This window comes from Salvia hispanica, chromosome 1, assembly GCF_023119035.1.
Source record: "Salvia hispanica cultivar TCC Black 2014 chromosome 1, UniMelb_Shisp_WGS_1.0, whole genome shotgun sequence".
Classification (NCBI taxonomy): domain Eukaryota; kingdom Viridiplantae; phylum Streptophyta; class Magnoliopsida; order Lamiales; family Lamiaceae; genus Salvia; species Salvia hispanica.
The window spans coordinates 511,532-530,252 of record NC_062965.1 but is presented as its reverse complement, the minus strand read 5'-3'; the positions used below and the strand labels follow the sequence as shown (position 1 = coordinate 530,252).

The window sequence follows — 18,721 nt, the reverse complement described above, 5'->3', positions numbered from 1 at the left end:
TAGTGAGTAGCAAATCGTTTTATTTTCTACTCATATTTAATGTTCAAGACATTTGAATATATAGAGATCTTTTCTGTTTTGTTTGGAAAATAACAACGAAAATATATAGAGATCTTTTCTATTCATATTTAACGTTTAAGGCATTTGAATATATAGATGTTACTCTGTTTGTGTGTTGATTCATAGTCAATATATAGAGATCTTTTCTGTTTTGTTTGAAAAATAACAACGGAAATTATAGAATTAAAAAAATTTAAGTTTATTTGCTTGGAATTAATAAAAAAATAATTACAGGTAAGAAAATAGACAGTATATTTTAATAATTCTACATATTTAATTATAATTTTGAATAATCTTGTAGCCTAAGTTGTTATAGCGCATTATAATGTTATTTCGCTATCGTGTTTTTATATATTTGTTTTCTCTTTCATCTAGGGTGGGTTCAATTTGAAATATCGTGTAGTGGCCTAGTGGGTATATAAATTAATAGGAGGCACACTTAATTTCAAAACATCAGAATTTGGATGCTACCAAAGCGCACTTTAATATCCGTTTATATAGGCTTTAATTGGTTTCTTAGATAAAACAATAAGATACTCCCTCCGTCCCGCTTTAGCAGTCCCATTGACTTTTCTGTCATCTTTTTATAAAAATAATAAAAAATAATTAAAGAGGAGAAATGGTAAATTAAGAGAGAATAATATAGAGAAGAGTCTTATCTACATTATTGTCTCTCTTACTTTACCATTTCTCTACTTCAACTATTTTTTATCATTTCTACAAAAAAAGGGTAAAAAAGTCAATGGAACTGCTAAAGCGGGACGGAGGGAGTGTAATTTAATATTGAATTGGTGAGATGGTTTAATAGGAGAGAGTTAGCTATATGACTAATTGGAGCATGTCGTCGTCAAAAACTGCCGCCATAGTTGACAATTAAGCCCCTATTACCTACTAGGAATTAATTTATGTTTAATTATGTTGAATGACAGCTGGGAATCTTGGCACTTTCAATACTTTCAACTAAGCAATGCCAAATATATTAGTACTTAATTCAATATAATACAATATTATATCAGTCATTAGGCATATATCATGTGCAAGAAGGAGAAAACTAATTCCATTGCCTATTCACAATATTCATCTACAAGAGCAAAGAAGAAGAAGAAGAAAGATATTGTGAAGAACTCTAAGGTATGTCTGCTAATAATTCTACCCATTCATCTGAGAGATCTTGGCCTTTTTTCACTCTGCTGGTTTGTGAATTTTTATTTTGTTTTACTTTAAATGGATTTACGCTGTTGATTTGTCATTTTATAAATACTAGTGTAAGATTAACAATGGAAAAATCGTACTTTGCGCTATTTGATTAATATGAAATAACCACAAACTTAAGTCTTGTTGCTTGTCCTCGAGCAAGATGGACCATACGTGCATAGGTTCCACTCTCGTCAAATCAAATCCAAACTGTTGAATGTGAGTGTGTGATTGTGATAGGTCCTTGACCTATTGAGCCTGAGCACCACGATTTGAACGAAGAAATATTGAAAAAGATAAACCCTAGTTGAGGTGGTAGGGGCGATTTCCGCCAGAAACGAGAATGAGAACAAGTAATTAACTTTATTTCTCAATGAATGAAAATGCGATTGAATTCTATTATATAGAATCCTAAACCCTAACATAGTCTTGCTAATCAAGAAAGATAATTAAAACAAAAGATTACAAAAGATATGGAGAATAAGTAAAGATAACTAACTAAAATAAAAGATACTCTTTATCAAATAAATTCATGAAAGATATATTGGAGATGATCTTCGACGATATTTGCTGAATTGAGGACCCTATCAACTCCCCACTGATGAAAACCACCTTGTCCTCAAGGTGGAAGGCAAAATAAGAACGAATGCAGTGATTTTCTCTTGTGAAATTGATAGCAAGTGAAGGCAAACAAAATCAAGCATCCGATACAATGCAAATACCCCATTAGAGAACACCACAACCACCAAATCAGGTCCTCTGTGATAATAACATGCTGTTAACTTTGCCTGCGTTTGCATAGAAAAGTCATTTTTGTGGAATAACTCGTCATTCTCATCAAGCTCGTCTCCATTAGCACCAACATCATTCCTTTTCTTCAAATTAACATCAGTACTTTCTCTTCCAATAACTTCAATGTCGGACAGCCCATAGTTCAAGGCTCGGCTGGAAAATGGATCGTCCGGTGGTATGGTGCGAGCATCGCCGTATAGATTAAGGAGGACAGTTGCAGCACACCAAACTCCTTCAACATGATGTGCCTTACCGTTAGACAAGTAAAATGGACGGTCATAATGCCATTTAAATGCACCACAAACAATACTCATAAAATCTCCCGGTTCAAAAATGAGCACTCCTTGCTTCACATCAAACTGAAGAATTTCACACCCCCATCGTGTTGAAGCAGTAGAGAGAGTCGGCGACACTTCGTGACCCGAACTGGACTTGCGCACATATCCGGTGGAGGACTCGGCCGACTTGTGGCTGTTGCGCGTGTTTGGAGCATAAGAGAATTTTTATGAAAATACTATGTGATCAAATATAGAGGCATGGAAGCTTTGAAATTCCAGACTGTATAAATGGACTAAAATTAGCTCAGTACATGAAATGACAAATTTATTTCATAACTTGAGGAGTATAAGTTAAGAATTGATAATCTTCCACGAGAAAGGAGCTTTGATTTTGGCAAACACTTGATTATTAAAAGTGCTAATTACAATTGGCAATCCACAACTAAATTTGTGAATCGTATATTATCCTTACATATCACTTTATTTATAATTTCTATAATTAATTATGTTGATCGTATAATTCAATAATAAGTAATTCTACTATTTTTTATCTTCCTTTCTTTTACTTTTAACTATTTTTCCTCTTCTTTTTCCTTATTTTAAGAATTTTATCTTAAAATTTATGTGGTTTCAAAGTTCTCTAATTTAAAGAAAGGAATGGAATAGAAGAAAATGAAAGCAAAATATCTTGAATGAAAGGCTGTAAACTATACTGCATCAAACCACTTATCCTTATCCCATTCTCTTCCAACTCTCTCATTCTCTCGTTACCAATTATCCATTTCTCTTTCCAATTCAGTTACAAGCTCAAACAATGGAAGGAGAAGCTGTCGCCGCAGTCATTCAAGTTTTAGTTCAAAACCTCATCGACCATTCAAAGAAAGAGATCTCACTAATCCGAGGACTCGACAAAGAAGCAGAAAAGCTAGCTGGGAGTTTAGAAACGATCCAGCAATTGTTGAACGATGCTGAGAGCCGTACCATTCCCAGTGGGGCTGTCAAAAGCTGGCTGAGAAGGCTCGAAGATGTGGCGTTGGATGCTGACAACGTTTTGGATGAGCTCAACTATCATCACCTCTCCAAACAAATCAAGTCCATCAAGCCCATGAATGAAAAGGTACTCTCATGCTTCTCATCCTTGAGTCATATTGCGCATCCAAGAAATATAGCTCTTAAAATCCAAGAAATCAATGAGAATTTGGAGTATGTTAAAAAAGAGGGAGCCGAGCTTGGCCTTAAAGAGAGGCTTGCCGACGATGTGCCAAAATTGCCTCATGCTGCTTTTGAAACTGATTCCTTCTCAAATGATCAAATTTTCGTTGGAAGAGATGAGTTGGTGTCGGAAATAGTTGACAATATTAACACTATTACCGCAACTAATGAAGGTGTAATTTCTTTCTTTGCCATTGTTGGAATGGGAGGATTGGGGAAGACAACTTTGACTAGGAAAGTCTTTCATATTCTAAAGGAAAAGAGTCAGTTTGGATCACATATTTGGGTGCATGTTTCTCAAATTTTTGATCCAATCATTCTTTTCAAGAAAATTCTCAACGAGTTGACTTCTTCTGATCAAGTTGAATCTGAGAGTAGCCAAGATATTCCCAAAACCAATTCTTCTGATCAAGTTGAAGATCAGAGTAGGCAAGAGTTTCTGAGAAAGACTTCTTTTGGTCAAGTTAAAGTTCAGAGTAGGCTGGATTTTTTGAAAAAGGCTTCGTTTGGTCAAGTTGATGAGAGTAGGCAAGATTTTGTAAAAAAGAATTCTCATGATCAAGTTGAGGTCGAGAGTAGGCAAGCTATTCTGAAAAGGCTGAAAAAGGCTTTAAAAGATCAAAAATACCTTCTTATTCTCGATGATGTTTGGAATCAAGATCATCCCAAATGGGATGATTTTATCAATTCGTTGGTTGGCGTCACTTCTACCAAGAGGAATGCAATTGTCATTACCACTAGAAATATGGAAGTCGCTTCAACTATGCAATCATTTCATAAACATGACCTCAAAGGATTATCACATGAAGATTGTTGGTCAATAATCCAAGCAAAAACTTTTGGAAAAAAGGATATTCCATTAGAGTTTGAGGAAATAGGAAGAAAGATTGCAACAAGATGTCAAGGTTTGCCATTAGCTACTAATGTGGTTGGTGGAGCACTATGCAATAAATTGGAAGATGAATGGCTCTCGATCGAAGAGAAATGGCTTTCACATGATAATGGGGATCGTATCACAAAGATACTGAAGTTGAGCTTTGATAATTTGTCTCTGCCGTCACTCAAGAAGTGTTTTGCATGTTGTTCGGTCTTTCCTAAAGGTCGCAAAATCAAAAGTCGGGAACTGATTGAGTATTGGATGGCGGAAGGATTTCTTGAAGCTAATAGAAGTAGTGAAATGGAGTGCTTAGGAGACAAATTTGTGAAAGTTCTTCTGCACAACTCTCTACTGCAAGTTGCAGAAATAGATGATTATGGAAATGTAGAGAGTTTTGTGATGCACGATCTTGTGCATGATCTCACATGTTTTCAATTTCAGGTTCCTCTAATAATGCAGAAGTTGGGAGCCTTGTGAGATACATGATTCATGATGGAAAATGTCGTATTCCAAAAGAAGTGGCAAAATATTTGCGTACATTACTGTTTGAGGGAAGAATTTATGGTAACATGTTTGCTGATTTCAATCATCTACATGTTTTAATTCTTGCTGACGATAAATGTAGAAAGTTGCCAAGTTTGATACGGAAGTTGATACATTTAAGAAAACTTGATATTTCATCGACGCGTATCAAATATTTGCCGGTCTGGATTGGTGAACTCCATCAGTTGCAAACATTAAACGCAGGTACAAGAAGATTGAGGAAACTGCCTAGTACTATGAAGTACTTGATTAATTTAAGGCATCTTTATATTGATGATGGTGTAAAGTTGTCCGCCGAGATTGGGAGTTTAAATTCTCTCCAGACGCTAGAGTATTTTTTAGTTGGCATCAAGAATGGATGCAAAATAGAAGAGCTCGGGAGTTTGAATGGTCTCAAAGGAAAATTGGAAATTTCTAAGCTTGAAAGGGTTGAAAACAAGGAAGAGGCTGAGAAAGCAAGTCTATCTAACAAGTCAAAAATATTGGAGTTGCGTTTGACATGGAATGAGGATAGAGAAGGTGAAACTCCAAATGATGTGAATGTGTTGGAAGGTCTTCAACCACACTCAAATCTTAGAAAGTTAGTGATTGAAAGGATTCAAAGGCAAAAAATTTCCATCATGGATTCAGAAGATGGCAGTTGAAAATGTACCTCAAGGCTGTTGGGTACCACTTAACAAGTTGGTTGAGATAAAACTCTTCAAGTGCTCAGAATGTGAAGAAATCCCAATGTTTGGGCAGTTGCCAAATCTCAAGTCTCTCTGGTTAGAAGGATTGAGAAATTTGAAGGCAATAAATTCTTCTTTCTATGGATTAGTGAATGAAGGGACCGGTATTATTTTTCAAGCTCTAGAAAGGCTCGTGTTGGTCGAAATGCCTAAGCTTACAAAGTGGGCAGAAGTTGATTCTGAAGGTGCAAGTGATGTGCAGGTATTTCCTAACCTCCAGCACTTGGAGATCTCTCAGTGCAAGCAATTGATGAGTTTTCCTAATCATACGGGGTCAAGCATCAAAAGTTTGATAATCATGGAGACTGGGAGCATGCCTTTAACATGCATATTGAAGACGAAATTAAAGTTGCTAACAGAGCTTTGCTTAGAAGGAATAGATGATCTGGAATATCTCCCAGATTGGCTATTACGTAACAATCCCAATCTCTTGGAGTTACGTATAAGAATGTGTTCCAATTTGAGAGAATTACCAGATGGTCTAGGCACCCTCAATTCTTTGGAGAAGTTGATTATAAGGGACTGTCCAAATTTGGAACGAGTAGCAGATATTGGTGCACAACAATCACAAGGAAGCCTTGCATGTCTTAAAATATTGGAGATTTGTGAATGCAAAGCTTTGATGTATTTACCATGTGAAATGGTAGGATCCTTGCTTGAGAAACTGGAGTTGAAGAATTTAAGTAGCCTAAAGAATCTACCCGGGATAATTGATTGTCTGCCAAAATTGCCTCGTCTAACATGTTTAGAAATTATTGGTTTTTCTCAATTTATGGCCATATTTTCTAGTTATAGATTTAAAAATAGATGTTAGTATGGAGGGATCTATGGAGACTGTTGATAGCTTATTGCAAAGATGCAACTCCCACTCACTTTGGTATTTAGAATTGAAAGGGAGGGAAGCTTGGGGAAATTTGCCAGAATCAATTCAACATTTCACCTCTATTAGAAGGTTAGAGATAGAGAATTATGGAATGGAAGAGTTGCCTGAATGGTTGGGGAACCTCTCATCTCTAAGATGGTTGGTTATATATAATTGCAAGAAGTTAAGGAGTCTACATGCACTGCGGGGCCTCACATCACTTCAATACTTAATTATTAGAGGCTGCCCAGAAATAAGTATTGAACAACAAAGTGATGCAGCTGATTCCCAATGGCCCAACATTTCCCATATCAACTACATTAAGATTGATGGACGCATAATAAGTGAGTATGAATACATTTTCTTGTTTCATTTTATAGAAACAGTTGCATGTCTATTTCCTCACCACCACATTATATTGACTTTCATTGACTTGTTGATTTAACTTTTCTCCATTAATCCTTGTTGTGTTTGATAATTGAAGGAGGATGCCTGAGTCAATATTGTGATTGTTTGATGCTTTTAATCCTTGTCGGCTCTTGTGTATCTCGTCATTGTTGAGAATGAGCGAAGGCAGAGGTTCAAATGGAGGCAAGGCAGTTTAAGAGGTTCGCAGAGGAGAAAATGGCACATGATCAGGAGAAGGTGTTGGCATTGGAGGATTTGTTGTATAAGAGGGAAGAGATCATTCCGTCACTTACCTGTGAGATTCAGGCCTCGCAATTGAGGTGTATTCTTTTAAATGGTGAGCTCCCATTCTCCTCTGCAACTTGACTTTCATTAAATAATCTTGTTGGGCATTTTTATAACTCTCAGAATGCATAACATAATATGTCATTTTTATAATAATAGTTTTTTTTATGATGATTTCCTATATGCAAGCTAGGCAGATTGGACCTGAATTTCATTACCCAGATATTAACATGAATAATCTAGATATGTTAGAACACGGACATCGAATTTCACTATATATCCACTGCACACACTACACACTTCACACATTTCACACTCTACATAAATTTCACACACACTACACATTTCACACACTACAAACACTACTTACATTTCACACATTTCAAGCATCCTATTTTTGAGGATGTGAATTCCAATTTCTTTCAGACATTTCTGCTCATTTTCAGTTGTGGGAATAGCAAGACTTATCCACTGCTGCTGCATGCTCCGCTCCTAAAATGCAGTGTTTTTCATTAATACTGGTAAGAAACCTCACATTGCATTCTCTTTTCTTTCTTTGCTTTTTCTTGATGGGATTATTAATTGAAGAGGATGTGGATTCCAATTTCTTTCACACATTTCTTTGCAAATTAATATCCCAACATTTATTACTCAAATTGGATGTTCTATTGTGTATTCTTGTTTCATACTATACGGGTAGTTTAATATAAAATGATTATGTGCATATTTTGTTGGTGCCATTTTGAATGCTTTTATTGAAAACAAGAATCAAAGGATTCTTGAGAATGTACATGATTGGATACTTTTATCTTTATCACCAAGAGTTCTGTGCTAAGTTGCCCCTTTCCATAGAATACAAATCAAGCAAATAATCATAACTTGTGGAAATTAAGCAAAAGGCTTATCATATCCCAAAGTTTCAATCCATCCTTAGTAAACAGTAGATTAGACATACTTTCCTTTTTGAGTTGTTCTGTTAAAATTGGATTTGGATCCGCTGCTGTGGGTAGAAGCATAGGGATGATGTTCCTCACAACTTAATATTTAACTTATTATAATATTGAAATATCAAATTCTTTTTAATGAAATGTTATGCTGTTAGGAACAGCACCCCTGCTGTGCTTCTTTTCTCCACAGCAGGGATCCCAAATCCGTTAAAATTGGCTTATTTTTCTTTTTTGCTAATGAGGGCCACACACCTTTACACCATAGTCTTACTCTAATGAGATAGAGGAGATCGGATGGAGTACTATTTTTATATATTAGGCTAATCTTCAAGAGGAAACATCTCCTAACAATATTTACTTGTGAACATCTAGAGCCTCTTTGATTCCCCTCGACCAACGAAGTGATAGGTTTCGAGGTATGGAGCAGAACACAAAAGGTAAATGAAGCTTACTACATGCACATGCCACACTCAGGGAGCAAAATGAGTTCTTTCAAGATTTGATCTTCAAATATCCATTAATTAGGACATCATAGTTGTATTAACAAATTGTTAATGTAGGCATCAAAACAACATGAGGAAACTGTGGTGAAATACCAAAAGCAGTCATATATCAGAATAAAATCATACCAGTCGTTGAGTAAGTCACAGTTCCAAAGATCCCACCAACCAGTCGTGTTGACGTTGCCATGCTCGCCATACACGCACCAACCAAACCTTGGAAGCAATTTTTCGTTCGCCGTTGCCCCTCTTTATTTGTGGAACTGGTTTGTTCACGAGCTCTTGAAACGTCTTGGTGATTCAGACGCATGGGAACCCAAGTTTGTTGTTATGTGCCAGGAGATAATATATTAATTAATTCAATATATTCAATATTATATCAGTCATTAGGTATATATCATGTGCAAGAAGGAGAAGACAAATTCCATTGCCTATTCACTACAAGAGCGCAGAGCAAAGAAGAAGAAGAAGAGATATTGTGAAGAGCTCTAAGGTATGTCTACCCATACATCTGAGAGATCTTGGCCTTTTTTTACTTTGCTGGTTTTTGATTTTTTATTTAGTTTTCCTTTAAATGGATTTATGCTGTTGATTTATTAGTTGGTTATTATGCATGCTACTATAAGGATGGAAAAATCATACTTTGCGCTAAGGGTTATGGCCAACTAGTCTAGTGTCAGGTTTTTTCTATTTTGGGAGATTATACAATATAGGTTTCCAAAATTAAAAACTTTTTTTTTTTTAAATTCAAGCTTTGGAAAAAAGCATATCCGATTCGCGTGTTTAAAAGAAAATTTTGCTATCGCAAGTGTTTGTTATTGTAGATTTTTGTTATCGTAAATGTTTGTTATTGGTGATTTATTTTACCTGATCGGGTGAAATGTTTGACTCTCGAGATAACAAAAGGTATGTAATGCATGCGATCAATCCTCTGACTTTCTTTTCCAAGCATAGCAGTTTTCCTTTAGATGTCCAAGTTTCTTGCAATAGTGACAAATCCAATCTCCTTTCCATCTGCAGGATTCGCAAGATTTAATTTCTTTTTCTGAAATTTCTTCTTGAAATCTTTCTTGCCTTGATTCTTTACATTTAGGCTCTCTGCCATTTGATTAGTGGACTTCAAGCTTCATTTCTAGGACTCCTTTTGTCTTAAAGGCAGACATAAACTTCTTCCTGTGTAATTGTGTTTGTTATCTCTTCCATAGAGCATAGCATCATTTAATTGATCAAAACTCTTAGGCAAGAAGTTCTGTAGGAACAATGGCCTTTTCTTCATCTTCTATGGCCATATCAATGTTCTCCAAATCATCCACTGCCTTGGAGAACTCTTGATCAGATATTCATCTCCCATCTTGGAATTTGAAGGAGTATTATACATCTTTGCTTCATTAATAGCATGTTGGCTAAATACTTGGTTATGTAAATTGACTCAAGTTTTGCCCAAACTACAGCCGCAGTCTTCTCCTTAGAGACCTCCCTCAAAACTCCATCTCCAAGACTGAGAAAGTGAGAATAATGGCGTTATGCGCCTTCTCCATCACTTCTTGCTTTGTAATGGTGGACTTTTCATCCACCTTCTGCCCCATATGTTTTTCTTCAAACTCCAGTGCCTCCCAAAGTCCTTGCTGAATAAGTATCGCTTTCATTTTTATGCGCCATAGTCCAAAATACTGCTCCATATCAAACCTTGTCATTGTCATTGTGGATCGCCAAACTTCCCACAAATGGCGGTATTTTGTAAACCTAGCAAGATTCAGGAACCACAAGCACGAGCCTTGACCAGATGTGATGGACCCAATTGATCACAATCTTGATCGCAGTTATAATCCGATATAGAGCCATGCATCACAATAAAAAAAAACTAGCTATTCAATGTATCCTATATTTCAAAACTCAGATCAGGAATGATACAAAACTCTCTAGCTATTTTACAAGTGTTTCACTCAATTCTTTGATGAAGAAACTCGACTTATCTTGGATGAATGGAATGGTGTGTTGATTCTCTGATCAGCATATATCCTCTCCGTTTTAACCACCTCAAGTCAACTCAAGAAGCTGACTTCATAACTAACTCTGTGAAACCAAACTCAACCGCTTTCACTGCCAAATCCGAGCTGAACTAGTTTACTCCAACACATGTTTGGTTCACGCCGTGCTGGTAACTAGATTTGGCCAGTCCCAAGTCTCAATACGAATCAAATTGAAACCTAAATGAGCCGTTACTCCTATTCGTTGATGGAGGGAGCAAGAGAAAGATGGAATGAACTTATTTATTTCTTTCTTTCACTTGTCCTATTTAAATCAAACGTTACTCCGTTATGCGAGTTTGAACAATTTTTTAATTAAATCAACATTTAAATTGGGCGTCAATCCACAAGTAAATTAGAAATTTTAAAAAATAGTTGTCGGCAAGAACTGAAATAACATAAGAAAATGAAAGCAAACTACCTTGAATAAAAAGGATGTAAACTATACTGATTCTATTCCTGCTCTGTCCTTCTCTTTACACCAATTATCCATTTCTCTTACTGAATCAGTTACAGGATCAAACAATGGAAGGAGAAGCTGTCGCCGCGGTCATTAAAGTAGTAGTCCAAAACCTCATAGAACAATCCAAGAAAGAGATCTCACTAATCCGAGGTCTCGACAAAGAAGCAGCAAAGCTAACTGGGAGTCTAGATACTATCCAGCAATTCTTGAACGATGCTGAAAGCCGTACCATTCCCGGTGGGGCTGTCAAAAGCTGGCTGAGGAAGCTCGAAGATGTGGCGTTTGATGCTGACAACGTTTTGGATGAATTCAACTATCATCATCTCTCCAAACAAATCAAGCCCATCATGCCCACCAAGCCGATGAAACAAAAGGCACTATCTTGCTTCTCATCCTTCAGTCATATCACGCATCCGAGAAATATAGCTCTTAAAATCAGAGAAATCAATGTGAATTTGGAGTCCATTTACAAAGAGGGAGCCGGACTTGGCCTCAAAGAGAGGCTAGCCAACGATGTGCCAAAATTGCCTCGTACTGCATTTGAAACTGATTCCTTCTCACATGATCCAATTTTCATTGGAAGAGATGAGTTAGTGTCGGAAATAGTTGAGGTTATTAACACTGGTACCACAACTGATGAGCGTGTAGTTTCTATCTTTGCCATCGTGGGAATGGGAGGAATGGGGAAGACAACCTTGACTAGGAATGTCTTCCATCATCCAAAGATAAAAACTCACTTTGGATCACATATTTGGGTGCATGTTTCTCAAAATTTTGACCCAATCATTCTTTTCAAGAAAATCCTCAAATGCTTAACTTCTACCGATCAAGTTGAAGTTGAGAGTAGGGAAGATATTCTAAAAAAGCTTCAAAAAGCTTTGGAAGACAAAACTTATCTTCTAATTCTTGATGATGTATGGAATGAAGATCGTCCCAAATGGGATGATTTTATCAATTCTTTGGTTGGCGTTACTTCTACCAAAAGGAATGCAATTGTTATTACCACCAGAAATACGGAAGTTGCTTCAACTATGCTATCTCTTCATACACATGAGCTCAAAGGATTATCAGACGAAGATTGTTGGTCAATAATCCAAGCAAAAACTTTTGGAAAAGAGGATATTCCATTAGAGTTTGAGGCCATAGGGAGGAAGATTGCCACAAGATGTCAAGGTTTGCCGTTAGCTGCTAATGTAGTTGGTGGAGTGCTATGCAATAAATCTAAAGAAGAATGGCTCTCGATTGAAGAGAAATGGCTTTCTTATAATGAAGGGGATCATATCACAAAGATATTGAAGTTGAGCTTTGATAATTTGTCTCTGCCGTCACTCAAAAAGTGTTTTGCATATTGTTCCCTTTTTCCTAAAGGTCGCAGAATCAAAAGTCAAGAACTGATTGAGTATTGGATGGCAGAAGGATTTCTTGAAGCTAATGGAAGCAGTGAGATGGAGTGCTTAGGTGACAAATTTATGAAAGTTCTTCTGCACAACTCTCTACTACAAGTTGCAGAAAGAGATGATTATGGAAATGTAGAGAGTTGTGTGATGCACGATCTTGTGCATGATCTCGCATGCTCAATTTCAGGTTCCTGCAAAATATGGATGTGAAGAATTGCCAAGTTCGATAAGGAAGTTGATACATTTAAGGAAACTTGATATTTGGTCGACGCGCATCAAATATTTGCCAGATTGGATTGGTGAACTCCATCAGTTGCAAACATTAAACGCATGTACAGGAGAATTGAGGGAACTGCCTAGTACTATGAAGTACTTGATTAATTTAAGGCATCTTTATATCGATGATGGTGTAGAGTTGCCTGCCGAGATTGGGAGTTTAACTTCTCTCCAGACGCTAAAGTATTTTAAAGTTGGCGACAAGAATGGATGCCAAATCGAGGAGCTCGGGAGTTTGAATGGTCTCAAAGGAAAACTGGTAATTTCTTATCTTGAAAGGGTTGATAGCAAGGAAGCAGGTGTGAAAGCAAGTCTATCTCACAAGTCAAAATTATTGGATTTGTGTTTGAGATGGGATCAAGATAGAGAAGGTGAAACTTCAAATGATGAGAATGTGTTAGAAGGCCTCCAACCTCACTCTAATCTGAAGAAGTTAGTGATTAAAGGATTCAAGGCAAAAAGATTTCCGTCCTGGACCCAGAAGATGGCAGTTGAAAATGTGTCTCAAGGTTGTTGGGTACCACTTAACAAGTTGGTTGAGATAAAACTCTTCATGTGCTCAGAATGTGAAGAAATCCCAATGTTTGGGCAGTTGCCAAATCTCAAGTCTCTCTGGTTAGAAGGATTGACAAATTTGAAGTCCATAAATTCTTCTTTCTATGGATTAGTGAATGAGGATACATGTATTGTTTTTCCAGCTCTTGAAAAACTCGTATTACATAACCTGCAGAAGCTGACAGAGTGGGCAGAAGTAGAATCTGCAGGTGCAAGTGATGTGAAGGTATTTCCTAACCTCCAACACTTGCAGATCTCTCAGTGCAAGCAATTGATGAGTTTTCCTAATCATTCGTGGTCAAACCTCAAAATTTTGATAATCTTGGAGACTGGGAGCACGCCGTTAACATACATATTCCAGACGAAATTAAAGTTTCTAACAGAGCTTTTCATAGATTCAATAGATGATCTGGAATATCTCCCAAATTGGTTATTCTATAACAATCCCGATCTCCGGGGGCTATCTATAACAAGGTGTTCCAATTTGAGAGAACTACCAGATGGTCTAGGCACCCTCAATTCTTTGGAGAAGTTGATTATAAGCAACTGTCCAAATTTGGAACGAGTAGCAGATATTGGTGCACAACAATCACAAGGAAGCCTCACATGTCTTAAAAGGATGAAGATTTGTGGATGCGAAGCTTTGCTGTATTTTCCATGTGAAATGGTAGGATCCTTGCTTGAGGAACTGGAGTTGAAGAATTTAAGTAGCCTAAAGAATCTACCTGGGATAATTGATTGTCTGCCGAAATGGTCTCGTCTAACACGTTTAGAAATTATTGGTGTTTCTCGATTGATGGCCACTTATTCTAATAATTTGTTAAAAATAGATGTTAGTATGGAGGGATCTATGGAGACCGTTGATGGCTTATTGCAAGCATGCTACTCCCACTCACTTTGGCAATTAAAACTGAAAGGGAGGGAAGCTTGGGGAAATTTGCCAGAATCAATTCAACATCTCACCTCTATTGAATGGTTAGAGATAGAGAATTATGGAATGGAAGAGTTGCCTGAATGGTTGGGGAGCCTCTCGTCTCTAGGGGTATTGAATATATATGATTGCAAGAAGTTAAGGCGTCTACATGCACTGCGGGGCCTCACATCACTTCATGTCTTAGATATTAAGGGCTGTCCAGAAATAAGTATTGAACAACAAAGTGATGCAGCTGATAGCCAATGGCCAAAGCACATGAACAACATATGGATTGATGGAGACATGCTAGGTAAGTATAAATACATTTTCTTGTTTCCTTTTAATAGAAACAGTTGCATGTCTATTTCCTCACCACCACATTATATTCGCTTTCATTGACTTGTTGATTTAACATTTTCTCCATTAATCCTTTTTTGTGTTTGATATTTGAAGAGAGAGTACTTGAAGAGAGAAGGAGAAAAAATACTAAGAGTTTGATGAGTGGGTGCCTCTAAAGTGTCCATTTGATTTTCTCAACCTGTCTTCATTATTACTGGTAAGAAACCTCACATTGCAATTCTCTCTTCTTTCTTTGCTATTTGTTGATGGGATAATTAATTGAAGCTTTAAGACATTTCGTTGTGGGGATCGCAGGAGTTATCCATTGCTCGATTTCGCTGCATTTCTCTGCTCCCAAAATGCAGTGTTTTCCACTAGCTGTTGAGACTGTAAATTGCATATTAATATCTCCAACGTGTTTAACACAAATTCTCAGACATATCTTGGCAACTTCATATGCTTTTTCGAGAGGGTATTTACCCTCTAATCTGCTATCCACAATTCGTGGCAGTCTTTTTTTGTCATTCAAATAAGGTTTTGCAAAATCGATCAGATTATGCTCTCCTGCAGGCTGTTTGGAGTCAATAATTCGACGCCCTGACAGTAATTCTAGCAAAACGGCTCCAAAACTATACACATCAGATCTCGTGGTTAAGTGACCTGTTCATAAAAAAAACAGCAGCCTTCAAAAAAGAAAGGCAGAGCAGTAGCTAGACATATAAACTAACTAGGTTTAGAGATGTAATTGAACCACAGGTTGAGCTGAGTTCATGCATAAGGTGTAGAGTAGAAACCAAACGAGCAGTGTTTGAGCTCAGGCAAAGATTGTTTGGTTTACAGCTCTAAATTCTAATCATTCTTTTCAATTAGTAATTAGAATCAAAGGGTTGTCTACTATACAGGATTGACAACATACATGATTGAATACTTTTATATTTATCACCAAGAATTTTGTGCAATGTTGCCCCTTTGCATAGAATAAGAATCAAGCAAGCTATCACAAATCATGGAAATTAAGCAACAGGCTTTTCATATCCCAAAGTTTCAATCCGTCATACTACCTCCGTCCCCCAAAATTTGCTACACTTTGACCCGACACGGGTTTTAAGAAATGTAATAGAAAGTGAGTTGAAAAAGTTGGTTGGGATGTGGGTCCTACTTTTAAAGTATTAGTTTTATAATAAAATGTGAGTAGGAATGAGTTAGTGGAATATGGGGTCCACTACAAAAAATGGTAAAAGTGAAGTGTATCAAATTTTCAGGGATGGACCGAAATAGTAAACTGTATCAAATTTTGAGGGACAGAGGTAGTAGTAAACAGTAGAAAGAGGGTGTAGTACTATTTTTTTAAAGGCTAATCTTCAAGAGGAAACATCTCTTACCAATATTTACTTGCGAGCATGGTGAGATGTTAAGGAAGTAAGTCAAGTATGCCAAATTTACTTGCGAACAAATGGTTTTCCAAGTTTCGTTTTCCAAAAAGAAATTCAAGAAAGATTGCGATCTGCAAAATGAGTTCTTTTCAAGATTTATCTTCTATCAAATAATCATTAATTGGGGCATAGTATATACAAACAAATTGTTCATGTAGACAGGAGGCTACAACAAGAGCAAATAACCAATTTCAGTGAAAATGAAAACGAAGGAATATATCCTTTTATACAAGTAAAAAAATCAAAGCCAGCATGATTCAGAATACATGGCTACAAGAACAGTTTTAAAAAAAAAGAGTAATTAAAAAAACTCTGCCAAGCTGTATACATCGGATTTCATTGCTCCTGAACAAGAATTTAAATGAAAACTAGCATAGTATTATTTGAGGCACAAAGCGCTACAACTTAAGAGAAAGGAATAAATTTGCATTAGACTTTTTTAGCTTTCGCACTTTAGATCTCGTTGATGTTTTGTGGTTTAAATTCCATAGGAGTAACTCTTATTTGGGCTGGATCTTGTTTACTTTAGCTTGCATTTGAATATTCGGATTTTGTGAATATCTGTGCAAGTTTGTTATGGTTCGGAATTGAGTTTAATTTCACTCTGTTTCGTAGCTTGCTTTGAATAATCACGTTGTCGAACACAGGATGCCGCGGATCTCTTTGTTTTCACTCGTCTAATTGTTTGCATAACTTAATATCGACCCTGAAACAACGATTCCTATGTTTAGAGGCTAGAAGACCTTGATTGGGGTGGCTGAAGTCGCATTTTTCTACAACATTGGATTTAAACTTTGATAAACTTCGTTACGTTGCAGTCTTGCAGAATGATTATTTGTATTTTTGTTTTTGGCAACAGGATGGCGTATATATTCAACTCATTGTTTTATGACTTTACCATGAGAACATGTGTGATAAAAGCCGTTGCTATTTTTTTTTTATCACTAATGGAGTATATAAATCATTAATTAAACCTAATACTGTTTCACTAATTATTTAAGTTTTATTATAAAATTAAAATTTAAAAATAGAAGTCACATTCCGTTAATTTTTCTATTTTTCATCCAATTTTGTAGTATTTCATAAAACTCAATAATCTCAATATATTTTAGATAATTTCTTTTATACTATTTCTTAAAATTCATACAAATTAAATTGAAAATATTTATATATTTTATTTTAATCTAACTTGCCAAATCGATAAAATACAATGAATTAGTGGAAGTCGAACTAAATTGGTTGAACAGTTTTTCTATTGAATCGAAACTTAAATTTGGCTTCAAGATAAAGAATTGAAATATACTTAAACTGGAAAGTAGGAAAGAAATCCCCGTGATCAAGGAAAATCAACACAAGAAAGGAATTAATAATAGAATATGCTACACCAAAATTGTAACTTACCGTAAGAATAACAGGAGTAGTATGAAAATGCAAGCAAAGTATCTTGAATGGAAGGCTACACGTAAAGTGTAAAGTGTAAACTATACTGCAGCTCACCACAATTATTCTTATCACTTTCGATTGCATCTCTCTCATTCTCTCTATACCAATTCATCCATTTCTCTTTGGCTCTTTCTGAATCAGTTACAATCTCAAACAATGGAAGGAGAAGTTGTCGCCGCTGTCATTGAAGTTTTAGTTCAAAACCTCATCGACCATTCCAAGGCAGAGATCTCGTTAATCCGAGGTCTCGACAAAGAAGCAGAAAAGCTAGCTGGGAGTTTAGAAACGATCCAGCAATTGTTGAACGATGCTGAGAGCCGTACCATTCCCGGTGGGGCTGTCAAAAGCTGGCTGAGGAAGCTCGAAGATGTGGCGTTTGATGCTGACAACGTTTTGGATGAAATCAAATATCATCACCTCTCCAAACAAATAAACTCCATCAAGCCCATGAAGGAAAAGGTACTCTCTTGCTTCTCATCTTTGAGTCATATTGCGCATCCCAGAAATATAGCTCTTAAAATTCAAGAAATCAATGAGAATTTGGAGTATGTTCGAAAAGAGGGAGCCGAGCTTGGCCTCAAAGAGAGGCTTGCCAACGATGTGCCAACTTTGCCTACTTTTGAAACTGACTCATTTACTCTTGATCCAATTTTCATTGGAAGAGATGAGTTGGTTTCGGAAATAGTTGAGGTTATTAACACTCGCACCACAACTGATGAACGTGTAGTTTCTATCTTTGCCATTGTTGGAATGGGAGGAATGGGTAAGACAACCTTGACTAGGAATGTCTTCCATCATCCAAAGATAAAAACTCACTATGGATCACATCTTTGGGTGCATGTTTCTCAAATTTTTGATCCAATCATTCTTTTCAAGAAAATCCTCAAATGCTTAACTTCTACTGATAAAGTTGAAGTTGAGAGTAGGGAAGATATTATGAGAAAGCTTCAAGAAGCTTTGAAAGACAAAACTTATCTTCTTATTCTTGATGATGTTTGGAATCAAGATCGTCCCAAATGGGATGATTTTATCAATTCATTGGTTGGTGTCACTTCTACCAAGAGGAATGCAATTGTTATTACCACCAGAAATATGGAAGTCGCTTCAACTATGCAATCACTTCATACACATGAGCTCAAAGGATTATCACACGAAGATTGTTGGTCAATAATCAAAGCAAAAACTTTTG

General features: G+C 36.5%; 5 protein-coding genes across 6 annotated transcripts in view; 4 read left to right on the top strand and 1 right to left on the bottom strand.

Moving 5' to 3' along the window:
- Window positions 1-18,721, bottom strand: part of LOC125218492 (putative disease resistance protein RGA3) — a 112,556-nt gene that overhangs the window by 17,067 nt on the left and 76,768 nt on the right. The gene's annotated exons all lie outside the window — the stretch shown is intronic.
- On the top strand, window positions 1,152-9,024 carry LOC125218546 (putative disease resistance protein RGA3). Its single transcript, XM_048120234.1, has 5 exons — window positions 1,152-1,191; window positions 3,124-6,890; window positions 7,031-7,760; window positions 8,559-8,623; window positions 8,747-9,024. The coding sequence occupies exon 2, from the start codon at window positions 3,139-3,141 to the stop codon at window positions 4,888-4,890; it is 1,752 nt and encodes a 583-aa protein (XP_047976191.1). The 5' UTR covers window positions 1,152-1,191; window positions 3,124-3,138; the 3' UTR covers window positions 4,891-6,890; window positions 7,031-7,760; window positions 8,559-8,623; window positions 8,747-9,024.
- LOC125206778 (disease resistance protein RUN1-like) lies at window positions 5,590-7,320 on the top strand. The gene is made up of 2 exons (XM_048106007.1): window positions 5,590-6,327; window positions 7,120-7,320. Exons 1-2 carry the CDS (start codon window positions 5,590-5,592, stop codon window positions 7,318-7,320), a joined length of 939 nt encoding a protein of 312 aa, XP_047961964.1.
- LOC125203975 (putative disease resistance protein RGA1) lies at window positions 11,239-15,233 on the top strand. The gene is made up of 4 exons (XM_048102510.1): window positions 11,239-12,705; window positions 12,761-14,627; window positions 14,771-14,873; window positions 14,972-15,233. The coding sequence occupies exons 1-3, from the start codon at window positions 11,239-11,241 to the stop codon at window positions 14,830-14,832; spliced, it is 3,396 nt and encodes a 1,131-aa protein (XP_047958467.1). The 3' UTR covers window positions 14,833-14,873; window positions 14,972-15,233.
- The window catches only part of LOC125206748 (putative disease resistance protein RGA4), a 2,663-nt gene continuing 1,630 nt past the window's right edge, over window positions 17,689-18,721 (top strand). Inside the window, exon 1 of the mRNA XM_048105984.1 lies at window positions 17,689-18,691. Coding sequence (XP_047961941.1) covers window positions 17,689-18,691 — 1,003 coding nt within the window. The remainder of the gene's footprint in view (window positions 18,692-18,721) is intronic.

Bases quoted from the DNA above. Each gene is read 5' to 3' on its own strand.
- LOC125218546 (XM_048120234.1), top strand. From the start codon at position 3,139: ATGGAAGGAGAAGCTGTCGCCGCAGTCATTCAAGTTTTAGTTCAAAAC.
- LOC125206778 (XM_048106007.1), top strand. From the start codon at position 5,590: ATGGCAGTTGAAAATGTACCTCAAGGCTGTTGGGTACCACTTAACAAG. The intron at 6,328-7,119 runs GTAGGATCCTTG...GAATGAGCGAAG, and splicing joins TGTATTTACCATGTGAAATG to GCAGAGGTTCAAATGGAGGC.
- LOC125203975 (XM_048102510.1), top strand. From the start codon at position 11,239: ATGGAAGGAGAAGCTGTCGCCGCGGTCATTAAAGTAGTAGTCCAAAAC. The intron at 12,706-12,760 runs GTAGAGAGTTGT...GCTCAATTTCAG, and splicing joins AAAGAGATGATTATGGAAAT to GTTCCTGCAAAATATGGATG. The intron at 14,628-14,770 runs GTAAGTATAAAT...TGATATTTGAAG, and splicing joins GATTGATGGAGACATGCTAG to AGAGAGTACTTGAAGAGAGA.